The sequence below is a fragment of the Boleophthalmus pectinirostris genome, unplaced genomic scaffold, assembly GCF_026225935.1.
Source record: "Boleophthalmus pectinirostris isolate CB_2022bp ecotype Guang Dong unplaced genomic scaffold, ASM2622593v1 HiC_scaffold_4, whole genome shotgun sequence".
Taxonomy (NCBI): domain Eukaryota; kingdom Metazoa; phylum Chordata; class Actinopteri; order Gobiiformes; family Gobiidae; genus Boleophthalmus; species Boleophthalmus pectinirostris.
The window spans coordinates 17,818,108-17,845,672 of NW_026571353.1; the positions used below are offsets into that span (position 1 = coordinate 17,818,108).

Sequence of the window (27,565 nt, forward strand, 5' to 3'; positions counted from 1 at the left end):
CTTAAGTACATTTTACTGTTACTTCACGACATTTGAGAGCAGGTATATGTACTATTCCTCTACATTTTTTAACTGCATTGAAAAAGTAAAGTATTTTTATTATAGTTTGAGACCTGCTTAAAAGGCTGAGGGATTTATTTTTAACAACTGCAAAAATATACAAAGAAAAATAGAGAAGAAAAAACAATTTAAGCCTTATAAGACATTGATAAGATCTCAAAATCAGTGCGAAATATTTTAAGTGCATTTTTAAACTGGGACTTTAATAGCTACGTGGAGTTAATATAATTAACTGAGCTTCAGGAGCAGGACCACGCCCTGACCACCCTCTCCTCCTCATTAGCGAACCACAACTCACTTCGACCACACCTCTAATTTCCCAGAAGCCCATTTGTAGCAGGACATGGATCAAGAGCTAATCATTAACCCGTCCGATTCAGATTCTGTCCTGTTCGGCGTGTCACAGTCCACCATCTCCTCACACTCATGGCAATCTTACAAAGACGGGTTCTGGAGGGCCGCGAGCATTCACAACGCTCCTCAGTTCGGTCCGAGTAGTAGTAGGTCCGGAAGTGAGCTGGAGTGCCTCGTCTAGCCTTCTGAGCGCCATCTCCCAATGCCTCCATCGCGGAGCTCTCTCTCCGGGGTGTACACCTGCCGTAATCTCCTCCGCAGGCAGCGGGATCCTCGCTCTCCTCTCCCTCCTTCGCCTCTTCTTGTTTGCTGCTCACCTGGCAGCCGCCTGGGGACCAGTGCACTCCATGACAATGGTCTCGACCGTGCAGGTCCCTGCGCGCACTTCCCCGCGCACGTGTCCCTGCGGGCTACTCTCAACAAGCGGGACATCAGAAGCTGGACCGTGGCCGGTCTCAAGCAGGAACTAAAGAAGAAAGGCATTGTTTTCAGCCGCCAGGATAACAAATCTAAGCTGTTCCATTGCTTTTTAGCCTTGCCGTCTTAGCAGCCCCCTTTCCATCACGAGCCAACCACGTGATATACTAACCAGCCAGGGTCTCACCTCACAAATGCTACAGACCACTCCTTTGCGATCCAAGGATCTCACCCCCATTGAATTTGCTCTTGCCTTTTCCTTATATTGCGACATCACCTGCTCCGCTTTTCCCAAGCTGAGTTTGCGGGACTGCAGTTTATTATCCCACCCGCCTGCTCCCGTGCTCTGTTGTCCCTTTCTCGCCCGCGCCTGCAATGAGTTTTCAAAATGTGTCCCGCACCGCACTGTTTTGCGTCGGGTCCCGCGGGCCGCCTGCTGCAGGGCTCTACTTTGTAGCTTACCAAAATCGTAATAAAACATTTTGGTGACACAGTAATACCGTATACCGCGGTAAAATCCTGAGAAGGTTTAACGGTGTCAACATTTGGATACCGCCCATCTCTAAAGTGAGGTATAATGTAGTGTAATTGTCTTGATAATGAGTTCATCATTTCCAGAAGATGTGGCTTTTTGTTTGTTTGTTTTTTTATTTTGAGAGTCAAGTCTCCTACAAAACCATAGATGTGCATAGGTATAGCTGGTGCTCCTGGGGATGCTCTGATAGACAGTAGATTGAGCATTTATTGGGGCTTGACCATTTCCATGTCAAAGCTGAAGCATATTTCACTAAACATGAAATTTAGGGACATTAGGCAAAAAGTCCAGGCAGAATTCATATAAAATTCCTATTAAATTGTTTAGATTTTTTTCTTTTTTTTCTTATGGGTTTGAAGTAAACACTGGTCCAGATTCTTCTCAGAATGGTTGATTTCACAGATTTTTTTTTTTTTAAATATTATGTATTCAAATGTCAAAAAATTATAATTTTTTTCTTTACTACATAATTACATATATCTTGCTATTTTTATTTTTTCATGTATGTCTTCTGTACGTACGTAGAATACAAGAAAAACAAGTAGATGGGACGTGTTCACGAAGTTACGGTGGAACCGGTTTCTATACCGGTTTCACATATAATGTTCTATTCTCTACACAAGCAGCAGGCAGGCTCCTGGAATTCAACCACGGCACTTACTGGGGGGTCCTGGATTCTGAGCTCTACTGCAGGGTCTTCGCAGCTCACGCTTCTCTCTTGTGTGACCTCTGCGGAGCTCCCTCCCATCCCTCTTCAGCTTGCTAAGTGGCCACGCCCTCCTGTAATCGTCCCCCAGCCTTGAAGAATCCAGTGTTTAATCTCCTGTCTTCTGCCGCTCCTCCTCCACCCATGATTCCTCGCCCGTTTCCTCAGCCCGCCCCATCGCCATTGTACCCATCAGTAGAGGCGCCCCATCCTGTATCAGGAAGGAAGGATGATCTGCAGTAATTTTAACAATTGGGGTTGCAGTGTCTCGAGTTGCATGTTTCTCCACACTGCTCTTTATGCGGCAGCGCCTGCACTTGCCTTGCCTGCACAGCTCTTGCCCGCACAATCTGTTCACCGTTGACGAAAAATAGCGCTCCCTACACCGCTACCACCCCTGTCAAGGTAAACGTGCTTTCCATTGCTCTCCATGATCACCCCAATCTCAAGTTCATTAATTTCCTGGTCGATGGTTTAAGTAACAGTTTTCACACTGGCATTGAAGTTCTGTCAGACACTTCACACTCATATAGAAATCTCCAGTCCGTGCTCACAGATCCCACCATCATGAACAATCTTTTGGCATAGGGACTCGCCTAAGGGTTCATGATCGGCCCATTCAAACGTGCTCCTTTCGAGACTTTCTGCATCAGCCCTATTGGCATTTCCACACGCAAGTACACCAGGAAGAAGGTCTCATCGATGACCTATCTTCCCCTCACGGCACAGCCGTTCCCAGCATCAACAGTCTCATTCCCGACCCACATTTTTCCATTCAGTATGCCACCATCAATCACACCATCTCTCTCATCTTGCAGGCCGCGGAGTGTGGCTCTCTAAAACGGACATCACCAGCGTCCTGCCCATCCACCCGGATTTCTGGCGTTACTGTGGTGTCTTCTGGAAAGGGTTCTATTACTTCGCCGTATGCCTGACCTTTGGCTGCCGCAGCAGCCCTAGAATCTTTGGCTCTTTGTCTGAAGCCTCATCAACGCCTTTTCCAATCTAGGAGTTCCCTTGTCCAAGGAAAAGAACCTAGGCCCTTGTACTACTATCGAGTTTTTCGGCATCACACTTGATTCGATCTCATTCCAAGCGTCTCTCCCTGCTCTTCTCCTACTTCAGTCTTGCAACCTCATGCAACGAGACAGCTCCTCGTACTTCTCGGTCACCTTAATTATGCTATCCACATCATCCTTCAGGGCAAGCCCTTCCTTTCACATCTCACGAAATCCAAATCTGTCGAATCCCTTTATGATATTATACCGCTGAACGAAGCTTTCAGGCCCAACATGCGCCTATGGAAACATTTTCTGGATTCCTGGAATGGCATCTCCTTCTACGATGAATTCGTGTCCCTTCCTGAAGACATCCAGCTTTTCACTGATGCAGCTCCTTCAGTCATATTCGGAGGGTTTTACCAGGGAAGGTGGTTCGCTTCCATGTGGCCTCCCGAGTTCTTCTCAGGCCAGCTGACAGCTCTTCTGTCTTATTCGAACTATACCCCCTCATTATTGCAGCCATTTTTTGGCGGCACGAGTGGTCCAGTAGGTGCATTCTTATCCATTGCGACAGCGATGTCATGGTCAACGAGGGAAGGTCTCGCTCCCCCACGATTGCTCACTTCCTCCAAAAACGTACTTTAGTGTCTGCTCAGTTTGTCATCCGCTCATATTCCAGGTTACTTAAACTCCACTGCCCGATTCGCTTTCTCGTTTCAATTTCCAGAGATTCAGAAGCTTGGCTCTGCACTTGAACGAAGAGCCCATTGCAGTTCCTCCATTTTTGGCCATGATCTTCAATTAAACTACCCCGGCTCTTGCTCCTCTCCTCTCCATCTTGCAACATGCCATCCTCGACAGCCTTGCCCCGCGCTTACTTTCTACCTACCTCACCGGGTGGAATAGCTTCAAAGTTTTTCTCAATCTCCATCAGCTCCGCCTCAGTTCTTTTCACATCAGCACCATCTGCAGCTTCATCAGCTCCTCACATCACTCCAGGAACATCCACGTCTCCACCTCCAGCCTCAGCCTATTTCTCAGCAATTAACTTCATTTACAAGCTGACCTTTGGCATGATATCCTCTACCTTTGTATTCACACTCTTTCGCTCCAGATACCACTCACCATCTGTGGACCTGACCCTCGAATGCATATTCCTCTTAGACTTCCTTGGCTTTCTCCGATGTTCTGAGTTTGCTCCATCGTCAAGCGTTTTCAACTCGTCCATCCACCCCAGGCTTTCTGATCTTGCTATACATTCTCCAGATTCGCTCTCTGTAGAAGTAAAACTTTTGGGAAACACTTTCTTTATCCACCTCACCTCACTTAACTCACTAAGTCCTTACGAGCTTTTCATTAAATATCTCGCCCTCCGTCGTGGCTCCGATTCCTCCTCCAACCAGCCACTTTTCCTTACAGAAACGGGCAAGATATCTTCCAGGTTGTGGTTCTGTAAACATTTCCGAGAAGTCCTACTCTCTTCAGGCATATCTCCCTGTTAATTTTCCATGTATTCTTTCCGCATTGGTGCTGCCACGGCTGCTGCCAAGGCGGGTGTACCTGACCCAGAAATTCATATCCTCAGTCGCTAGGGCTGTCGCAATAACCGCAAAAATGAATCACCGCGGTACTAAGAGGCCCACCGCGGTGCATGTTGGGCCACTGCAATCACCGCACGTGACCAACGTGACCCGACCCAGAGTCCTGCACAGGTCCATTTTTAGACACGCACCCACCCGGACCCATTAACATTCCATCTGTTACCACCCATGCCCGTGATAACCCAGGACTAACCCAAAAAGCGGGTGCGCCCACGTGGACCGTTTGGTGACCGCAGGCGAAAGGACCGCTGTAGAGCTCCGCTCTGCACGGAGGTAAGTGCGGCTGTCGCCCGATCGCGCTTTGCGGACACCCTGCTCTGCGTGCTGGTGTTACGGGCTCTCTCTCTTAAGTCTGCGGGTACCCGAGCCGGTCCAGTACTCTGACCCGAGCTGCAACAGTGAGAGCTGGAGAGATGCAGGTTTGCAAGTAACAAATCTGAGCACTTCTTCCACCACTGAAACCATGTGCTATTGTTAGTTATGACAATCCCCATGCTGTCTTCAATGCCTTTTGTCAGATTTGCAATGAGCTGTCGATATAGAAAACTAGTCTAAAAAGGCACATGTGCAAATATAGAGAATGTTTACATAGGAAATTGGATTCTAAGATGTATGCTTTGGGAGCATGTTGGAGTGACATCGCTGACATATTTTTATTAGAAGAAATTACCCACAGCACAAGTCATGTAATCTGCATGTGGTCAAGGCAACGATATGTCCACAAAGTAAAAAGAAAGGTTAATTAAAACATGAAGCAAAGGGAGATGAGATCTTACAGTTCAAGTAAATGGGTAAATGCCCCAACCATTCATAAATCCTAAATAAAATTGAATAAATAAATAAAAATGATTCGACACACAATCAATGGGCTATTTACTCCTATATGATCTTCAAAACCAGATGGCAGCACATGAATTGGAACCACTGAAGAAGAAAGCCACAGTCAAAAAGAAGCATTTAAATTTCATATAAGTGTCTGTGGAGGTCCTGTCTCCTCTGTTTTGAGCTAAGTGGGGGTCCTGATCTGGTCACTTGACATTGGCCATAGGCAGGTGCAGGGCCCAGCTGGTCAACTTTATTATGCTGGCTTCTTTTATGCGTTGTGGTATTGATCCCCCTGTATGTCTTTATGTGTGCGCGCAACTGCAGGGTGAACCAAGATAAGCAAGGCCACAGAGGCAGGTTCTGGAAGAGAACATTTAACTTAAAAGCCAATGATTTGCTTCAGCCATTTCCAATCTGCTACTTTGGACCATTCAAATACGAAACCACCCAACCAGGAACCGCATGGGCTGCGTTTGGCAATGCATGTAACCATCTCTAACTGCGTAATTATATCGTTATGTGTTTTTAAAAGAAAATACTCACCAACATTTGCATATTTACTTTCCTGCTTTTAAAAACAGCCGTTGTCAGAGTGCTATGTTGTGAATTATAGATGCATAAAGCACTAAGAAATGCAGTTTAAATGCTCACATATGCTTTTTCCTATACAGCAGAGAATTGAATGAGTGAGATGATAGATGCATAAATAACAGAATGCTGTGTAATGGAAGATGTATAGTCCAATAGTATGCAGGAAACACTGTACTGTGCAGAGGTAGTACTCCAGTGGGAACAAAATATATATAAGTAACAACAAAATGTACACAAAAACATTGGTAAATGCTAAAACAGATTGGTAGGGTGCTTGTAACCATCTGAACTACACAAACTTCACTGTCTAAATCTTGTGTGGTCTGGGGAAATATATTTGTATCATTTTGTTTCATTTAGAGATATTTTCATGCTTTAGTTTTCTTTTCTAAAGTAAACTAGTCAGTCATTTAAAACCTGTATTTAGTGCCTGGGGTGAAAAGCATACTGTTGAAATGGCCCTTTGTGCTAAACTATGAGATTACGGGGATTGATGAGAAACACAGATGAACATGTTCAAACTGATGATTACGTATATATTATATTATTGTGTGGTACAAACTGTAACAGCAGGGAACACTGAGCACTGTCTGCAACTGTCATTATCTCTAAAGCACCAAGGGCTCCACCGGTAACTTCAAACTTCCATATTATCGAGTGTGGAAAAGACAAAGCATTGTCATTCACTAATTGTCATGCAGTGCTGGTCAGCATGTTAAAGGCATATAGGAGAGAAGAAGAGACTGGGAAGTGGCAGATAAGAGTAAAAAGTCAAGCAAATCATTAGGTATGGAGAAACATTGAAAGGGATGAGGGAGAGAAGCGGAGGTATGCGCTTGTCAAGGGATCCTGTAACCTGCCGCACAGTCATTTATTTATTTATTCAGTTTTAAATTAATTAAACAAAATTTTCTTAGTTTGGATCTTTCCCACTGTGTGCTGTTGCTGTTCTTTCTTTCTTTAACTAGATAGATAGTCAAGTTTGTACATTTGGTTCATTGTAAAGGGAAATATTGTAACTGTGTGATTTTGATCACATAAATATTCACAAGAGACACAAAAGAGACTAGCAGGTTAGAGCACTACGCTACATTACAATTCAGATCTGTAGAGAGTAGCCCCTATTCACAGAAATTATTATTGTGTTTTTGAGAAAGAGAAACACTCGTAATGAATAAATGTTAGATGGATATGTTTAATGTCATACTATGGAATATTCCAGGCAAAGCAATAACATCTTTATGGACATAAGCAGGTAGTAGACCCTCAACCAGAAAAGTTACGCAGTGCACCTTTAAACCTTCAAGGCGATTTTTTCAAACTTTTAATCTGGTTTCAGTTTATGTAATCTATTTAGGAAAATCTGAATGCATTTTACAATTGTGTCCTCCTACACTAACACATTTACAAATCCAAATTACAAAAACAAAGCACTTGTTTAGTTTCCGTAGTCTGTGGGTACAGCTCCCTTTGGTAACAGTGAGTCACTCTATTGTTCCAGTGCCTGCACTACATCATGTATAAGACGCATTATTACAGCAGTGGATTATTCCAGTCGGAAAGGCCACAGGCTCAGAACCGCCCCAGCCATTAACTGCAGATCAGTGTATGTGGACATGCACAGGCACACAAGTAACTTCAGATGAATAGCAGCGAACCCGGGAATGTTGCCAAATCAATACAAAGAAATGAGGTGCAGAGGTGAGTAGAGAAACACTGTTGTCAAGAAGGAATAAAGTTACTTGAGAAACAAAATTACTCAAGTAGAAGAACAAAATGGTCCAGGAAAGTATTTGGAGAAACTACTACTTGAGTAAGAGCAATTGTGTAAAAGTAACCGCCTTAACATAACATCTGGTTCATAATTTAGAGTCAGTAATTTAATTCAGAGGACAAAACATTCAAAATGAACTAAATCTGTTATTCAAAAGGTCACACCATAAAATGAGAAAAACTATATCTGAAGGAGCAGTGCAAGAGATACGAATGTTCAAATGATCTTGTCACATTAACTTATGTCACTTGTAGATGTACACACAGTGGGAGGAGTAACCAAAACTTTAATGAAAACGTAATTCAAGTAATGTAACTGACTAGGTTCTACTTATCTCTAATGAGGTGAAAAGTTGAATCAAAATGAAAAAGTACTCATGTGAGTTGGAGGAGGAGAGCGTAAAGGGGGAAGTGGGAGGGACAGTGCTGGGAGAGGAAGAGCACGCTTGTGGAGGAATGTGGCAGTTTTCCATGGGCGACGAGGCGGACTGACAGGACTGGACCAGGAGCACTCAGCTGGAACTTTACACTATTTAGACTGCTCTACATTGTACGTTGGCCACTGTGAGCTCTGCAGCCTGGGAATGCAAGAACTGCAACTGGCTAAAGGGACATGGAGGTAAGTCAACTCTCTTAGTTTGACAAGGGGTTAATCTATTGGACACTGGTTTGCAAGTGTGGTTCAGGCATAAAATGTAATCTTCAATTTAGAAACTTTGTTTTACACATGGGAAACATGGCAAAATCTCAAGTCTTGTTTTATAACCAGTCTTGTGCACTTTGTAGAATAGAACTTTATTTCTCTTTTACAATGAAAAACAAGTAATCTTTCCATGTGGCTTGTTCAAATACACATCCAAATCTGCAGGTTAAGTGACTGCCTTAATGCTCAGGTTCTTCTAAGAATCCATGCCTCACTGTGGTTGGTTTGCTCCACCTGCCACTCAGACCATGACAATGGCTAACCAATAGGAGGAGTAAGAGAGTGAAAGTATAGTATGTGTGCAGTATTTAGTCTTAGGAATACATGCAATAAATAGGTTAAAAAAAAAAATCTGACCACAAGAGGATCTGAAGTGCATACTCCTTATGACAGTCTGGATAAGAGAAACAGGTTGTGTATGGAATCATAGAAAAAATAAAACAAAGAAAGAAATAACTATGTATAAGATTGAATGTGGTGACCCAAGAAACAAATCAAAACAATATTACAAAAAGCTCAGTAATTGTGTCTGGGCTATATTTTGGCACTTTCACCTGGCAAACTGCTGTTTTTATGTCTGAATAACTGCTTAGGAGTTACACAGCACACAGCAATTCTGTGAAATAAGCAACATTTTGACTAAAAATGGTGGTTAGATGAAACACGGAATTATGTGTGTCCATCCTGATACGTCCAGGCCTGGCATTGGGTTTCCTAACCTGCTATTCTGCTTAATTAACGGCAACAGAAAGTATCATATCTGAAGGGCATAATTTGGCCTTTCACAGCCACCATACTGTAGACACACCTGGGAACATGCAGCCGCTGGGACATGTGCAGTCAGATTTAAAATATGGAACATTGTGTTGGCGACACAGTCAATGGGAAGTGGCAGGCACCTGTTTGGACATGCTCAATAATGCAGTGTTATGAGAGAAAGTGGCTTGACATGAACATCATGGAGGAGTGAGTTTTAAGTTACAGTTATGGGATCTTGTTTATCTTTTTTTTTTAGATGCTTGGGGTCAAATAAGTTAAAGTAGCAGTAGTTGTTGTGTTACTGTGGTTAGCTCCATTAGCTCTGTGAATGGATACAGTAGCCAATACCTCTTGCTTCAATATAATACTCATAAATACTTTTGCAGTATAAGATGTTCCAAACCATAGTAATAGTTTAAATAGAAACATAGCTTATATCTGTTTTACATTGAAATCCATGCAAAAGGTGAATATAAATTATTAAGTACTATTTATGTCACCACATAGTGCACTGGGTAAAACTTTCCCACGCATCTGCTTGCCTTATGTCAGAGGACCGCCATTTGGAGCTAGGCACAGGTATCTCTTAGGTCATACATATTTTCACAAATGATATGGAGCTTTGAAAGTGAGCTCATTGTGTTTTCCTCCCCCACACGCACACACGCATACGCACGGACACACACATACACACACACACAAGCACACAAACACACACACAGATTAGGTGCCAGGATGGTTATGCTCCAGAATGACAGCCTTATCTGAGTCTTCAGCTTGCCGGGTCAATGGGCCTCAGTCAGTGCCAGGGGAGAATTCTTTATATTCCCACCTACCTGTAAGCATGTCATCCCATATCAAAGAGAATACGCTCTGACAACCAAAGAGAGACAAATGTGTTAAAGACAGATGAGGATGTGTGGGCGGTGCTGTACGATTATTCAAAAAAGAAACTGAACTGGATACTTTTACAAGGTATACAACATAGAGGCTTAATCATGAATGCAGCTTCTCAATGGGCACACAAGGGTACAAATAAAACAAATAACATGCGACAGTCTATTTACAGGGTTATATAGATATTACATTCCTCTCTTTAAAAGCAATTTTAACAGAAAATGTAAATATAGATCTACCTGTGTAACAGCTATATTAATTCGCTGTCATTGCCTACACACTTTGTAGCTGATTTTATAACAGCCTTTTTGGGAGATAAAAGCTTTGTGTATAAATATTTGATGACTTTGAACCATTCCAACAATGACAGACCTCCATACAGTGACAGTCCGATACTGATAAATGTTTGTCCAAACAGGAATAATAGGAGATTTCAGATACTTAATTTCATTTCTTCTTAAATTCATAAGCATCAATTTCCATTCTTGTCACAGCTCTAAAGGCCCATTTAGACTCCATTAAAAATACATTTTCCTCTATGCTCAAGCTGCCAAGGTTATGCAAATGCATGTACTACAGAAATAGTAGCTGGCTGGCCAGCAATCAAAGGCCAGAGCACCACAAGCTCCTTATCTATGCAGTCCCGAGAAGGTTGACCTCACGTCTCTTTCGGATGCACATGCTAGTATATGAATGCAATCTCATTTCACTGGGGGCTTCCTCACTAAAAGCTCGTCTCTTGTCAAAGACGAAACTGCCCATAGAAGATATGATATGAAATTAACCATTAATGAATATTTTAGACTCATAAATGTGGAAGGCATTTTTATCAGCCCTCTGCAAAGGGCATTATTTGTTGGTAAATGTTACTAAGTGTTTGGTGAACATAGATTTAAACATTTCTCCCCAAAAGACATTTGCATATGTTGTGTCCTGAGGGTTTAGACAAATAAATTACTATTTATGATAATTATAACAGTAATATTTGAACCACAGGGACAAAAAAAGCACAGAACAAAAACATACAGCTAAAGGATGAATAAAAAAATTCTATATTATATAATAATAAATCTTGGGTGGTAAAATACATTTTATGTCATAAAATACACACTTGTATTGGTGGTGAAATAGGATGTTGGTGCTGATTGACCAGTACATCTCTGTCTGTCAGTGTGCCTATACAGAGGAATGATCATAATGATTATATTCTTTAAGTTTAATCATGTTTCATTGCTCATTTTGTCATATTTCAGGGCCTATTTCCCACACATTTTTGTCAGTGTGAGTCTGGTGTCCCATCTCCTTACTCTGTGGCAGTAATGAGCGTCTGCTATTCTGCTCTTCAGCTCCACAGCCCTATTCATGCTCAATCTCTTTTACAATGCACTAAAGGATTACTCAATTAGCTGCCATTGGCCTGTGCTGTGAGCCCGGATCTGTGTGTCAGGTCAGTGTGAGCAGAAAGGCAGAGATAGATGGCTGTCGTGGACCACACTTCATTCCCACTTGATGTTAAGCTAGAGGACACATTACTCATCTCCATCGCTCTCAGTCTGCTGGGCATAAGACACTAGAGGAGAGGATGGAGAGAGGGAAGAGGCAGAGTGGGACAGAGAGAAACAGAGAGAGAGAGAATGAGAGAGAGAAGAGGGGAAGAGCGAGAGGGGTAGATGAACACTTTGAACTATTACAACTTATTGTCAGAAGAGGTGCAGAAGAGGTGCAGAATTTACTTCACAAAAAGTGCATTTGTAGTGCTTTGAATCATACAAAGAATTAAACATTAGCAACAGTACTGTAGTTTTACTGTTAATGCTGCTGCTATTAATACCGATGTTGTACCTGCCACTGTAAGTGTCTTACTGTGCTGATGAGCACTATATTTTTACATAGTGGTACTAGAAATACAGCTTCATGTCTCAGTATACTTAATAACATGCATTTGCAAAATGTAAATGTAAACTGTGTTTGCGTTTCTCTCTCTGACTAGTCCTTCAAATTGCAGTAAACACTTAGAAATATGAGCAACTTTAATTGTGGAGTTGAGTTTCTCATGCCATGCCTGGGATAATGGGATGTGTCTGTTCTGGTGCATCACAGCATCCTTTACTGAGAGAGCAGAGCTCACATTTTGGTATAAGGGACAATCTCATCAGAGCGAATGGGCAGGGAGATAGATTTCAGATCTAGACTCCTGCATTCACCCATCTGTGTTTGGAAGTGTCTTCTTTTCCTCTTGGCTAAGATTTGTGACCATTCACATTGTTAACTGATTGCACTGTCCCCTGCAGTATTCATTATATAAATGACTCTGGCTGTGGGTTTGCAGTGCAAGGCCATGCCCCATGCTCTTACACGTTACATTTGCCACACTTTTGAACACCAGCATTAGTCCATGTCCCCATAATTACTCAATACAACACAGCCTACACACTATCTGTCATCAACATAAGACTAATGAAATATGGGTGAATAATATGGCATTTTTATTGCACACAGGGCAGGAAAAACACCAGTGTTTGCTGCTGGCTGGGAAAGCTAGTGATTTCTTGTGGAAAATATCCCAAAGGCATTTAGATGTTAGAAGACCTATAGGACATATTGGATGCTGAGGTGCATTGTGGGAACTTAAAATTGATGTGTTATTTTCTTGTAACTGCAAGGCTTTGTTTTTCAGTGTGTTCATATTTTAAACAAACATGCACTAAGGATTATTATGCAATTCTTAAAACAACTAAACAACTGGAACTCTAACAAAAAACACCGATAAAATGCATTAGTTAGTTAGTTAGAGGAAATATGTTGTTTTAGGATTATACTGCCAAAACACTACTATTAACATGCATTCCCTTATGAAAAGAATGTGTACTTTTATCAAAATGCATGTCCAGACTTATACATTTTTTATTTACTTTTAATTATAGTAGGTTAATTTTTGGTCAAAACTACAAAAGCACCAAAGTATTCAAGTGTGACCAAGATGTGTACTATTGTCTTCAGAAGGCTCACTGAACTTATATATTATGCACATCATAACAATGGACAATAAGCTGTCTCAAACTGACCCAAATAAACAGGGCTATTGAACCTGATGGATTACACGTGCATCTGCTGAAAATTACCATGCAGACAGTGAGATTTAACACAGGGCCATCTGTCCTCGTAGCATTGTGGACAAAGTACAGTGTGACGGAGGGGACTTTCACGGTCATTGTTGAGACAGGTATAAATCCAGGCTGCTGGAGCCCGCTGCTGCCTTCCTCTGGCTGGGATAATGGATTGGCTCTGGCCCTGGTTGAGTCTGCCTGTCTGCATTTGAACATGTTATGGGGGAGAGGGAGAGAATGGTGGTGTTATGTCATATTGTCTCGTTTGGGATAAGGATCAAGCAGGTCAGCTGTGGCCTGGCACAAACTTACTCCTACACATTCTTTGTACAGACACCAAAAACACACAAAATCCATAGAAGTTTTACACCTGGCTTATTCGATATGGTGGTAAAATACAATGAAGAAAGAGGTGGCAGCGTCATTGTTTTAAAGGTGAACAAAAGCCCATAGATTTAGATCATGGTTGGTCATATAAATGATTCTTAAAGTAGGTCGAGAGCAGAATGTATCAGAAAAAAGTGACTTTTAGCCAAGTCTGATGCAACGTGATGCAAACGGTGGAGCAGCCGTGTGTTTTTACAGCTTAGAAGATCAGGCTAAGGTCATTTATTTTGTTTAAGATGATACATTTTGAGATCTTATTTATTCCATTAAATACTGTACAACTTTGATCCAATTGAAATTACATGCTTCAAATCTGTCCAGAGATTAAAAGTAAATAGCATTTAGTAACATAATTCAATGTAATCCCTGATTCATCTAGGAGTGGCTCATGGTACAAAAGGTAGTTTCTTCTTTTTTCTTTTTCTTCATTGTCTTGATGATTACCTTTGAAACTGTTTCTACCCAGATTTAGAAGTAATTTATTAAAAGTAAAATAAAAGTTATTATTCAGTTCTAAAGTTTGAATGCAAGGATGTATGATTGATAAAAAGTCAGGAGCCTTGTTGAGCTGGTAGAAATACTTTGTTTATTTTGTGGTATTATTACTCCTCCATCTCTATTAGTTGTAGCAAAAGCACTTAAGGCCCACATCTTTTCTATCACCCTCTGTATATCTCCGCTTGTCTTGACCTGCCTGTATTTCATCCAACGGTGTTTTGTCATGGGCCTTACTACAGGGTGTGAGCGAGTCCACACCACAATAACACAACGGGACAGGCTGCTCATATAAATCACTTTCCAACTGAAGCTCTCCAGCCCAGTGCAGATCATTGTGAAGACTAGTCATTTATTTAACACTCAAATATGGCGTTGGTCTGGTCGTGGAAGACATGTCAACGCACTTACAAAAGATGGAAACAAAAAAGCACAAAAAGCGGCACACTTCACCAGACAAAGGGTGAAAGCTGAGATGGAGCGGTGTTTTTTGTCCAAGGGTGGGTGCAGGGCAGGGGTAGATGGATTAGGGAGGGTGAATGAATGAATGCTTATTATGCAGTTAGTCGATGCACAGGGGGAGATAGTGCAAGACAGGGGTGCAAAGGGGGTGTAAAAGATCTTTTGTCAAGACCGTCAGTTAATCACTTGAGCGGCACACGTAGGTTGTATGGGGAGCACATGCTGAACACTAGGTCCCTAGAGGAGGTGGGCGGGGTCTAAATTGGGGGTCCCAAAAACACCCCCCTTATACACACAGTCACATTTATGTCAGTTATAATGGAAAGAAGGGAGGAGAAAGCAGAGAGACCCTCCCTCTTATAACAGTTTAGTGTCCTGGGTTAGCTTGCGTTGGTGCTGCTGCATTTGTGTGTATACCTGGAATAGATGAGACTATAGAGGCCTTGTGGAAGATGGATGCTTAGTGGGAGAAAGCAGTAAGTAAAATCTATTGTTTCATTACTTCAGCCGGTGTCAGAGGGAAATGCTAATATCTGTGAATGATAGTGAGGTTGTGATTTAGCTATGGGCTTGGAACTCAGGTATAATGGAAGAGAAATAAGAAAGGAGTACTATTAAAGATGGCATTTGATATAAGCAAGCATTAAAGGTCCTGTATGAGACAAAATTTACTTTTGTGAGCTTTTAGCCATGTTATAATATTGTTACCTTCTCAAAAACATACTTTGAGTTGTTTTTTGCTTATTAGTGAGTCTACATCTCCAAAGATCATAAAGCTCTGTTCCACCTTGTGAATCCATGAAGTGGTAGTTTTCAAGATAACAGCTATCTTTTACCTTTTGTTAAGTAAAGATTGCCAATTCCAGGGCTGAAATCATCCAAATGAATCTAGTGAAGGTGTATGGTGTATAAAAAAAATAGTCATGACATGCTATAGTCACTTCCTGTATGACCAAATGACATCACAAGGTGGAACTCAGTGTTTTCAGTTTGAGAGAAGATTTCAGCCTAAATATGCAGGGTTTATGTGTTAAACATGTGTAAGTGAAACAAAACACAATCCCAGTTATGTTTTTAATGAGGAACAAATATTATAACAAAGATCAGAAAATGGCATAATATGGGCTCTTTAACAATCTATTTGTCTTAAATGTACTGAGGACTTAGCAAATGAAAAACTTGCTATTATTTTCTGTAAATACCATCTAACTAATATAGAAGGTATCCAAACATTAAGAAGAGCTGCGCTGATATTAGCCATATTTATCACAAGAAAAGGCAATAATGATACTGATATGGTCCTCAGTGTCATAAAAAAAAAAAAGATCAATAAGCATTTACTCCACAATTAGAAGAGAAGGGTTGAGTGTACAAATTCTTTGAAGTTTTGTCCTGGACTTTGTTTTCTTGTGTTACTTTTAAGCATCACAAGCAAGTTTTCATTATGTTTACGACCCAGTGCTTCCCTGTCTGAGCGTCCCCTCCCTCCTGTATTCATGTTGCTCATTTACTGTCTTGGGCCTATTATTTCCCTGTCATGAATCCTATCTTCTACATGTCTCCCCTCGCTTATCATCATTTTACTCCAATAGAAAGTGACAGCCTTGATCCACTCTCATTCTCTGTTCTCATCTTTCCAGACACTGACGTTTATGTTTCTTACAACAAGCACTCAAGAAGAATTAATTATTGCTGGAGTTATGAGAACACATCCTTCAAAATAAGTGCAGAGTGCTTTGTTGCCAGGGCCATTATAAAAAGCTTAAATAGTGAGGACCAGGTGGTTAGGGGAGCCCACAGTGAGATGCTGGTAACTGCAGGGAGGACATTTCCCCAGTGGATTACATATCATACTAATGTAGCATCTGGGGCCTTTAAAGGAGACCGTGCAAAACAGCCACGCACACAGAACTAGAAGAAGACACAAATTGGTCACAGCTAATATTTAACCCTTAAATTACAATGCCATTTAGTTTTGCAAATGGTGTTACTTAAGTGTAATATGCGTTAATGTTTTCAGGGATGTGGAACTACACCTGAAATAATCATAAGCGTCTTGCCTCTTAATAATCAGATATATTTATATTTAGATATCAGCAGGCTACACATTATTGTTTTGTACTGGAACATATGTAACAATTATTTTGAATTTTGTTTATTGTAAAGTGCAATATTAATAAACTAGCGGCATAATAATCAAAGTTGCAAACAGTGGATTTTTATGTATGTGTTTTTGTTTTAGAAAAATGGCTTTGCAACTGTTTTGAATCATGTGACTTTAATAAATGCAAATAAGTGCAGAGCTGTTGGCGGAGATAGGGGATATGTGAAAGCAAAGATTTTGTGAGCATGCATAACTCAAGTGCAGGAAAATACAGAATTATACAAACACACTGAAGCTATCAAAAAATTATTGATGAGTAAAAAACATGGTTGTAGGAAGTTCATAAAAGTCAACTGTGTAATATGTTCCCTTTTTAACTATAGCATAAAACATTGTTTTCCTTAAAAAAAGTTGTAGACCAACCGCTCCCTTTAAGCATGTTTGATTATACTTTGATATTAGTGTTCTAGGTAAATCCTAAAAAGGCATTCCTGTCTATATTGTTGCCTCTGTGCCCGTGCCCCTCTTGTGTTGAGTAGACTATAAGCAGTCTAATTGTGAGGGGAAGGCTGCCCTAAGGGTTATTTATCAAATTCAACAGTGGAACTATAAATCTGGCCTCACAAAGCCAGGGCAGACCGCCAAAGAAAAACTGCTTGTTTGTTTGGCTAATGTGGACAACCCTTATTCAACAATGCATGTCTGGACTGAGTTACGGATACAACGCTCCTTCATAGAGTGCACTGTGTGGTTTCTCTATGCAGATGAAGAGGCTGACAGCGCTGCTCTTGGATCAGGAGAATTGTGTTTGCTTCACTTGAGTGGACCACCAGGACTCCCTCGGCCCCCTGCCCCAGCACTGGCCTTCCATCACGGATGCCTGGGGGACAATGGGCAGCGTGAGCAGCCTAGTCACGGGCAGCCACAGCCTCAGCGCAGCCAAACACTGCAGAGCTTCAGGACCCAGGCCGAGGCAGGAGAGCAGAGAGCAGAGGAAGAGCGGAGGGTGCAGCCTGGACGACCTGCTCAAGTGCAGCTTTAGTCCTGGTTCCTCCTCCCGTCCCACTAAAGGCCTGACCCATTCACGATCAGGTCGCAGTGAGGACTTCTTCTATATTAAGGTATAAACAAACCAGTAGTGGAAGAAGTACTCAAGTATTTTACACACATTTTGTAGAATTATCACCAGGTTGTATATAATTGTTTGGATAAATAATTTAGATTTTTGGTCAACAGAAGCAACTGAAGCGATTTCTCATCATTTTTAGATATTTGTGCTTATTTAAAGTCAGACTTGAACCCAAAAATGTTAGGCAGGATGTCACTATAAATGTGCAAAAACATCTTTTCAGTCAATATAGCAGGTCTCAAATAATAAAAGTACATTCTACTTTTCAGTGAGAAAGTGTAGTGGTGATGAAAAATTAGATACCTGCTCTTTCATGTAGTGATGTAAGTAAAAGTATTACTGTAACATGAGACAAAAAATGACTGGATGAAGTTCATGAGTTTCACTTTTGTACCTTTAGTTTCCACCATCGCATCTAACTTACAGTCCAGAAAAAAGTAAGGGATGACTGCAAAAAACAGTTTAATTTGAAACTTTTAGTAGATGCAGTGAACAAAATGACCAATTTCCAATCACAAGTATTGTTCCTTAGAGTGTACAGTGTGGCCATGTTTGCCCAAATTGTCAACAGCAAAACTTGTAGCAACAGAATTAAATTTAATTAAAATACAATGTAGCACAGAGTAACCAAAGAGCATTGCGTAGGTTAGAGGAGGGCAGAGATCCTGATTTAAACCACAACTATTTCAGATTCATATCCACATTTATCTAGCTTTATATAAACTGGCAATACATCAAAATGACACGTGAGAAGGTATTCAGCATTTCAAATGCTATATCAAAGAGCTGTAATGTTGTGTTCTGTTTCACTTTAAGGTAAGCCAGAAGCCACGGTCAAAGCAGTTCAGGGGATCCGCCATGGAGAACAGTGATTCAAACTCAGATGAAGAGACCAGCCCAAAGCTGCTCTACAAGACTCTGACAGACAGGGTGAGCAAACAATGTTCTTCTGTCACATTTAAACAAGACAACTATATTAAGTACTTTAGAGCCTTTAGAAGAGGTGCTTGATTAAGATTTGTATAATGAAAAGCTTATAGTGTTACAGAAATCCCAGAATTTCAACAAAACAAATTTTTAAATTGCACTAGGACCTTTTGTGGAAGTTCCAAATCTCTGTATGCAAAGTGTCTTCACTACAGCTCACAAAAGAAAGGCTGCAGGACAGATTTTTGTTAGATTCAAACCTGAATTTGTTCATATATGAATCCTTGCTCTCTTGTTATGTATGCATGGTACGGAGAAAGCAAAAACTAAATATAGAAGTTAAACTAGATAAAAGAAGAAATCACAAAAAGTATTGTAGCCCCAAAACTGCTTACCCCATTTTTAAACAGAAAGGGGACATCCTTCAAACCCAAATTTGAATCTTGGCCAGTGTATTCATTTCTCACTTGGACACTGGGTTTTATCGTTTCAGACAAATCATATCAGAAATGCAGAGCCAAACTTAGTCTCCTTCAATGCATCCTAATTCCTCAGGGGCATGAGAAGGGAAGAGGAAGCAACTTCAGAAAGAATGGGTCAGAGGGAGGTATAGAGGAGAAACAGGCAAAGCTGCAGCGTACATCCCAGTCATGAAATCAGGCAGGAGGAATGCTGAGCTCACAAGCCTTAGCTCCAACACTTCAGCACTAGCTCATATTATTAATATCACAGAGAGGGGCTATTCATCTTCCTTCAGACAGCACGAGGAGGGGAGCTAAGGGAGGAGGAGGAGGGGGCATAGGGGAGGCACAGTCATGTTCTTGGACAGCACAGATGGGACAAGTGCAGTATAAGTTTATCTTTGGTGATTGAATGAGCTGACACCACGATCAGCCATAAGATTATGACCACAATCATATTAAAGCTGTAATCTACATGTAGCCTAAAAATTTAATGCACTATTCCATCAACATTCTGTAGCTAGTCCCTAAATTAGGCCAGTTTTATAGTCTGTGCATCTTGGAAATATCCACCAACACCTGTAGTTTTGGAGATGCTTTGATCAAGTTTCTAATATAATATTCAATATTTATATTTTGTCCTAACATATTAAGGGTCCCATATTATACAGCTCTTGTGAGCTTTAAGCCATGTTAGAATATTGTTATCTCCTCAAAAACATACCTTGAGCTGTGCAAAACTTTATTATTAGTCTGTCTACCTCTCCAAAGCTCAACAGGCTCTGCTCCACCTTGCAATGTCATGTCAATGTCAGTTTAATAGCTACCATTTACCCTTAGATCAGTAGAGAAATAAAACACAACTCAGGTATGTTTATCATGAGGAAACAACATTGTAACATAGATCAGAAAACAGCATAATATGGGCTCCGTAAGAATTACCTTTTGCCTAAAGGATATGTTATAATAAAGTACACTATATGCAACTGCATCACAAAAATGTGACAAATCTAGTCCTGAGACACCATGACTAAACACACCAACACTTGTGAGGGGTAAAAAGTATTGCGAAAGAAAAATTTGCATTAGCTGTTCCTATGAGGAGCGAGTCTGTATTCTCAGTCAGTGGTCATGATGTTTTGGCTGATGAGTGTAAGTTCATTTCTGATAGGCATTCTCACAGTCTATCTCTGCACTAAAATATTGCTGTGGTGAAGCAATTCAGCTACATCTGCTTCTGAAAAGACATGATTGGATAAAAGAGATCTAGCCATACGTTGCAAAGATGTTCACATAAAAATCATTTATCCCTGTGGAAAGCGTTTTAAAGTTTGAGGATGTGCAGGCTTTTGGTACTACAAGTCTATTTACTTTTACAAGGCAAAGTGAAGAGGACAAAGCATAGAAAGGAGGAAAATGACGCTCACTATGTGCCTCTGTTGCTTGTACAGACATCTACTGAGCAGCCACTGGTCCGTGCATTCACGCCTGTTGTGTCCAGAAACACAACCTCCACAGAGACCGGTCACAAAAGCATGGACCACATCCTTGGATCCAGGGAGAAAACAAGCCCAGATGTCATTCAAAGGACTGAAAATCTCTCAGGTATAGTCACTACAATTACTACACTGTTGATAATGTTTGCAAATGTCACTATATTCACATCGAAAAAAGAATATGAGATTGTCTATAAACAGTAAAAAAAGATTTGACATTTCACAAAAAGTAGTAACTAAGTTTGAAAACTGGCAACATTTTAGTAAAACTTCTATGATTCAATGCTCGATAAATACAACCATGTTTTGGGCAATTTACTCTAAAATGAATAGATATCTGCCTTATATCCAATTATTTTGAGACATGCTGTGCCATCAAATTTGCCAGGAAATAGAAATAGTTGTTGTCTTGTACTATTTTAAGCTACATTAGTCTCACTAACATGATTATTTTGCAGGGACCCTCTCAGACTCAGGTCGAAACTCCATGTCCTCCCTACCCACCCACAGCACCGGTGACAGCCTGGGCCCTGCCTCACATAGGGACAGTAGCTCACCGGCTGCACACAGCCTCAGTAAAGCTCTCCTCCCCACATTTCCATCGTGGCTTAATGGGACTAATGTTAGCCCAGAGTCCCGCTACTCCCCCGCCTTTAACAGCCCTGTGTCTAAGGCTAATGCCAATGCTAATGGCTCCCAGCGCGCTGGAGACAAGTCCAGCCCTCTGAGTGAAACCACAGGAGGGATTCGATCGCCCATTACTGCAGACGACTCACTGATTGAACATTTGGAGCACCAACTTTTGGAGAGAGAGAGTGAACTGCACAGGCTACAGGTACCATAAAATCATTGTCCCCCACCCCTCAATCAGTGGTACAGAAAGGCATTTTAACAGAACTTTTGTGACTTTGAAACAGGTGAGTTTGGAGGAGAAAGGAGCAGAAGCCTGTCAGCGGTTTGAGGAGAGACATAGACACTGTGCGGATGAGATTGAAGGCCTGAAGCAGCAGTGTAGGATACAGCAAACAGTCAACAAAAGTCCACAGGGTATACACCTGCAGTTCAGCAAGCTACAGGTCAGTCCACCTTCACCATCTCTTTATATTATTTATCACACCGTTACTATAAAGGCCTCACTGAAAACTTTCTTCCTCAAAATAATACATTAAGTTGCTAATGTTCACAGCATTCTACATTAAAATAAGTTGATCAACTCAATCTCCAAACACATCTTATGCACAGAAATCACATAATCATTACATGGTTTATAAATCTGGCTCATGATCTTGATCATGTTTAGTTTCTTCTGACAGAGACTGTTCGAGATTTGATTGTGTATGGTTTTGTCTTGTGTAGGAGGAAAGGCAGAGACTAGAGGATCTTGTGCTTAGACTGACCCAAGAAAAAGAACAAATGCAAATGAGACTGAGGGCCTATGAGACACACGGTACAGCACTGGCGCCTACACTGGAGGAGACTCAATGGGAGGTGGGTCATAAGAATTATGGGACCTGATAGGAACTTTTACACTAGGCTGTAATGTTTCATATTCACAAATGAAAACAAATAATATTCACATTTGCCACAATTAATTAGGCTCTCACTGTTTGCATTTTAGGATAGTTTAAATTATAGTTATTCTGTTCTGGAAGGTGAAAATGTGCTATGTCTGACTTTACTCTAATATAAAACTGCATCTTAGTAGGTGTTAATACATGACAAGCATCATAGCCCTCTTCACACACTAGCTTCAAGCACTGAAAAGTAATTAATCCAAATTTCACAGAGCAATGAAGCAATAAAATAGAAGACACTGTAAAAGTTACTTGTGCAAGATATTAAGTTTCTAAAATTCAGAAGACTTGGCAGAGGATTGCTGACATGAATTATAGATGTAAAACTTACTTTAGGTATAGCATACCAGTTCATGAAAATATCCAAATAGCTGCAATAGCTTATCACCAAATGAAATACTACGGTAATGTACTAGTGTTTAAAAATAGTTGTGGAATAACTAGGCTTACTAAGGCTAGACTTACTGTCAGTGTTCAGTGCTGTCAGAGTTGGGAAGAATACTTAAAATGTATAAAATGTATTTGGCTACAGAATACAGATAACATTCCCGATACATGGTCCAATCAGAGTATCATATTATGTAGGAGGGCCATGCCACTCACCTTTCCAGAATTAGCATTGTTGGCAGGATAATAAATTCAAAGTAACATTTTATTTTAAGAAAGTAACTGTATTCTGAATACATATTTTTGTTATAAACAACACAGTGCAGGTATTTGGTATATGTATGTGGTCATTCTCCCACACTGCATTTTGAACACTTTTGTATTTTCACTATCTTTATGACAGGTTTGCCAGAAGTCAGGGGAGATCTTTCTCTTGAAGCAACAGCTCAGAGACAGTCAAGCCGATGTGAGCCACAAACTCAGTGAGATCCTCAATCTGCGCATTCTGCTCAAGGACGTAACCACTAAGATGGAGACGTTTGAGAGACAGAGCCGAGAGCACGAGGACAAGCTGCACACACGCACCCGAGAGGCAGAGGTATGTCTCATTCATATGATTTTATGGTTCATAAGACACATGGACACACAGTAGTAATAATGATGCTCTGTGTGTGGGTGGTAACCTTTAGAAGATTGACACTTAATACATTGAGGGTTCGAAGTTGAAATATAACATTTTCTGACGTACTGAAAAAAAGCTACATGTGTTCCTTTGGAACTCCTTGCTTCTAAGATTAAAGAGCAAAGATTAGAGCCGTCTGTATGCACTATGTAGCACATACAGAGGGCTAGCTCAACTCACCTGTCTTGAAGTTATGAAATCAAACCTTAGTTTGTGTGCATGCTGCTCTGTAAGCTCATTGATAAATGTAAACTATGTAGCTTTTCTAACAAAGTATCACCACCTAGATTTGGAGATATTTATTGCCAAGAATATTCCACAGTATGGCATTGAACTTATCCATTTCCAGGCAGACAAGCAGTTGATGCCACAAGGTTAAGTTACAGGTCTGTAATTTAATACATTTAATATATTTAAGATGAATATGTTTAAGGTCATACTGTGGAGCACTATGCTTTCTAAACAAAGCAATAACAAACAGCAGGTGGCAGACCATGAATCAGAAAAATTACATATAAAAGTTATTCCAAGTCATTTAAGAGTCCATGCATTGTATTTTGGCAAAAGCAAAACTTTTTAAAATTACTTTAAAAACTTTAGAGGTAAGGAGAGAACAGGTTTGACTGACTATATAATATGTTTTGATACATTACGCATCATAGCGCCAAGCACTCTTTGTAATTAATACACATTTTGTAGTGCATTGAAGCATTAAAATAGAAGATGTTGCAGTTATTGTATGAAGATTTTAACAATGAATTGTAAAGAGAAATAATCTTGTGGCAGTGAAAAGAGGAGATTGCAGACATATTAAGAACCATGAGATAACTCTAACATTTTCTAATACAAAAAATAGATTCATATGTCCTGCATTTTGTAGTATTTCTACAAAACACATTTTTAAATTCAAACTTTAACTGGGCTGCATTCCAGGACCTTACATGCATTTTATACTGTTCATTCAGTTAATTATATCTTTAGACATGTAACATTGTGTTGTCTTAACAGTGATTGTATTCCCTGTCTTTACTACTGTTGTCTCAGGTGTGTCAAAATGAACTCCAGAGGAGGAAAAGTGAGGCAAACATGCTCAGAGATAAAGTGTGTAAACTGGAGAGTGACATTGAGGCTTTAAAACAGGATCTTTCTGTTGCCAAAGAACAAGGAACTCCTCAGACACCCTCCTCTCCTATCCAGACTGATCCCCTACAGTGTCTCCAAGAGGAAGTGGACATACTCCGTCAACAGGTCCAAAGTGAGAGGGACGCCAAAGACAAACTGTCCATCAGCTTTGAGCAAGAGAAACAGACGTGGAACAAAGAAAAAGAAAAGGTCATTAAATATCAAAAACAACTGCAGATCAACTACTTGCAGATGCATAAAAAGAACAGGGAGCTGGAGAGAAGCCTTAAAGAAATCACCGCTGAGCTAGAGGCTAAGACTGAACTGCGCACAGACATCCCATACTGCTCAGGGCTACAGACCTATGAGGATGTGATCGCCACTGAGATTTAACATGGGAAAGTAACACTGGACAGACAGGTAGTCAAGTTCACTGGTATTTGGAAACTATTATTTATTTTTTCACAATTTGTACAAGAGAAAATGTTTTTCCTTACTGCCAATATTTTATTTATGCATTTTGTAACACCTGAATGATTGCATGACAGAGACAATATTACCAGATAGCAGTTTGGAATGGTTTAAAGTTCTAACTGCAAGGTGATGATAACTTGAAGGTTATGGGAACTGTACCTCTCTTAACTACAATCTTTTAAATCCTTAGATGTCACAATTCCTCCCACGCAAAATAAACAACTGCCTTTTACAAATGATAGAAAGAAATGATCTTGGTAAGTCCTGTTGACTGACTAACCTCTGAGAAGTTTGACGCCCACTATAGTAGAATTATGTGCTTTATGTGGAGGGCATGTAATGGTTATGACACATTGTACTAAATTTGTGATTGTTTCATGATTAATCTGCGTTCTTCAGTGTGATGTGCTATTTTTATCTAAAGAGGGTTTTGGCAGACCTTGGAGACTTACATTCAACAGCAGCCTCAACATTTGGCGCTTCTATTCTGGACCTGCTCCATTGCACCACAAGGGCAAAGTAGTTTAGGGAGAAGCAAAAGTTTAACTACTCCACCCACTTAATTCTCTGAAGTATTTGAAAAATCTGCACACTCACACACACACAGTCTGTTCAAAAATGTGTGGCAAACTCAGTAATGAGGCTGCTGGAGATGGCACGGCAACCCACCATTACACTGCATTACCACAGCAGGTCTGAGGAGGTTTTAAAGGCAGAAAGCCAAGCTGAACTCGAGGCAAGAGGTGCTATAAGAAGCAATAACACTACCAAAAAGTGCTTTGCTTCTTGAATTCTCGCCCTTGGCACTTACAGATTCTAATGTTGTTGTAATAGAAAGCAGGAATAATCCCGTTGACCCGTAGAAAACAAATAATGCAGTGTTCAAATTAATATATTAGCTATCTAACTATCTCTTGTTCACTGTGTATGGTGAAATTCTAGGTTTCTTCATTTAAAGTTGCTCAAAGACAAAAATAAAGAGTTATTGGTATTATTATTACAGTTACTGTAAATATTGTTGTATGTTAGTAATAGTAAATTAATGAGAAAACTTAGACAATGTCACACTTTCAGCAAACACTGAATTTATGCACATTGTCAAATATAATGCGGCTGATATGTTTTCAAAGCAATCTGCAGCTGGCCTTTTTGTCAATTCCTCATTATGATTCTCTCTTGGACTTAAATAATGAGAGTATTGTTTTGCTTGCACGTCTAATCATCTCATTTCAGCCCTTTCGATAGTGTTGCCTTCCTTCATATGGGGCCTTTTGGACCAGTCCAGATCAAAACTGAAATCAAATTAAAAACCCTTTGTGTCATTGTGTGAGCTTCTGTTATTGACATGAAAAGGGGGAAACACAGAAGAGATATCAGAGGATTCACTGGTTAGACATAAAGAGAAGAACAAAGCGTGTAGTCAGGGAAGGTAGGTGCCATCACACAAATAATATTAGACTGTGGAAATCTGGACAGTGTAACATGTTATATTCAACTGAAATGAAAAATACAAATATTGTGGATTAAAAGTCTATAGTTTTCATCTAAATAGTTTCTCTGAAAAATATGCAAAGGGGTCCCATTAATCAATGCACCAAAATCCAGTATAGGGTTGTCAAAAATATGTAATATAGTAATCTAGTTGTCTGGCAAGTCTAGAATGATATCTATTTTTTATACAAAGAGGTAAGTATTGGAAAAGTGAGTATTCTGGATCCTAGGCAACTATGCTTTAGTGTTTTTTCAGCTTCCATGTCCAAAGGCCTAAAATTGTAGTATAACATATGACTCATTACGATTTGTAAACCATTACATAAAATGTACATTGACACAGTGTTCATATTAAGTAAATATAATTATAGTTTTGAAACATATTGACCTCTGATGTCTATCTTGTGTATAAACTCAGCTGAACATACAGAGTAGTGGACAACCAGCTGTCTGGGTGTGATTGGACAGCAGTTAGCAGCCTCCAGAAGACACTGGTGATAATTTATCCCCGGCCTGCAGTGACTCGATAATAAAGCTCTCATATCCTGCTGTGATTCCCTTGATCGGCTGGCAGTCTCACACAAAAGGCTCTGAATTCATTAGAAAAGCTGGACCACATATGCAGACCTTGTCAACATGAAAAGCCTCTATTTTATATTCAAGCATAACATTGAACATAAATATTCCTCATACAGAATTATGGTAGACCACCCATACAAATAGGGATGCATTTCATGATGACCCACACTCACCTCTTATAAGATTATAGTAAAGATTCTATAAATAATAGATAAGTCAATAACATTGTCAGTTTCTTCCATGGCCTCATTACTCATTATGCAGTCGCACGCGGAAATACGTGCATACACCAGCCATACCCCCAAGCAATTAGTTGGTTCAAAATATCAGGGGGCTAGTTATTCAAGCGTGTATTTCATATTTTATTGGTTTATTCAAAGGCCTGCATACAGACCAAACTATAGCAAAACACAGCCTAGGCAAATCCCCCAGCTCCTCAACAGTCAGCAAAGTAATTGGGGAGGGA

The 27,565-nt window shown here is 40.4% G+C and overlaps 1 protein-coding gene and 1 pseudogene across 1 annotated transcript; both read left to right on the plus strand.

Annotated features, from left to right (window-relative positions):
• The first annotated feature begins 616 nt into the window (after positions 1-616).
• Positions 617-3,878, plus strand: LOC110169783 (uncharacterized; annotated as a pseudogene).
• A 4,467-nt stretch (positions 3,879-8,345) lies between these two features.
• On the plus strand, positions 8,346-26,354 carry lzts1 (leucine zipper, putative tumor suppressor 1). Its single transcript, XM_020935517.2, has 9 exons — positions 8,346-8,482; positions 17,542-17,898; positions 18,723-18,836; positions 20,746-20,899; positions 21,249-21,625; positions 21,708-21,866; positions 22,147-22,278; positions 23,155-23,349; positions 24,478-26,354. Exons 2-9 carry the CDS (start codon positions 17,668-17,670, stop codon positions 24,946-24,948), a joined length of 1,833 nt encoding a protein of 610 aa, XP_020791176.2. The 5' UTR covers positions 8,346-8,482; positions 17,542-17,667; the 3' UTR covers positions 24,949-26,354.
• The last annotated feature ends 1,211 nt before the right edge of the window (positions 26,355-27,565 follow it).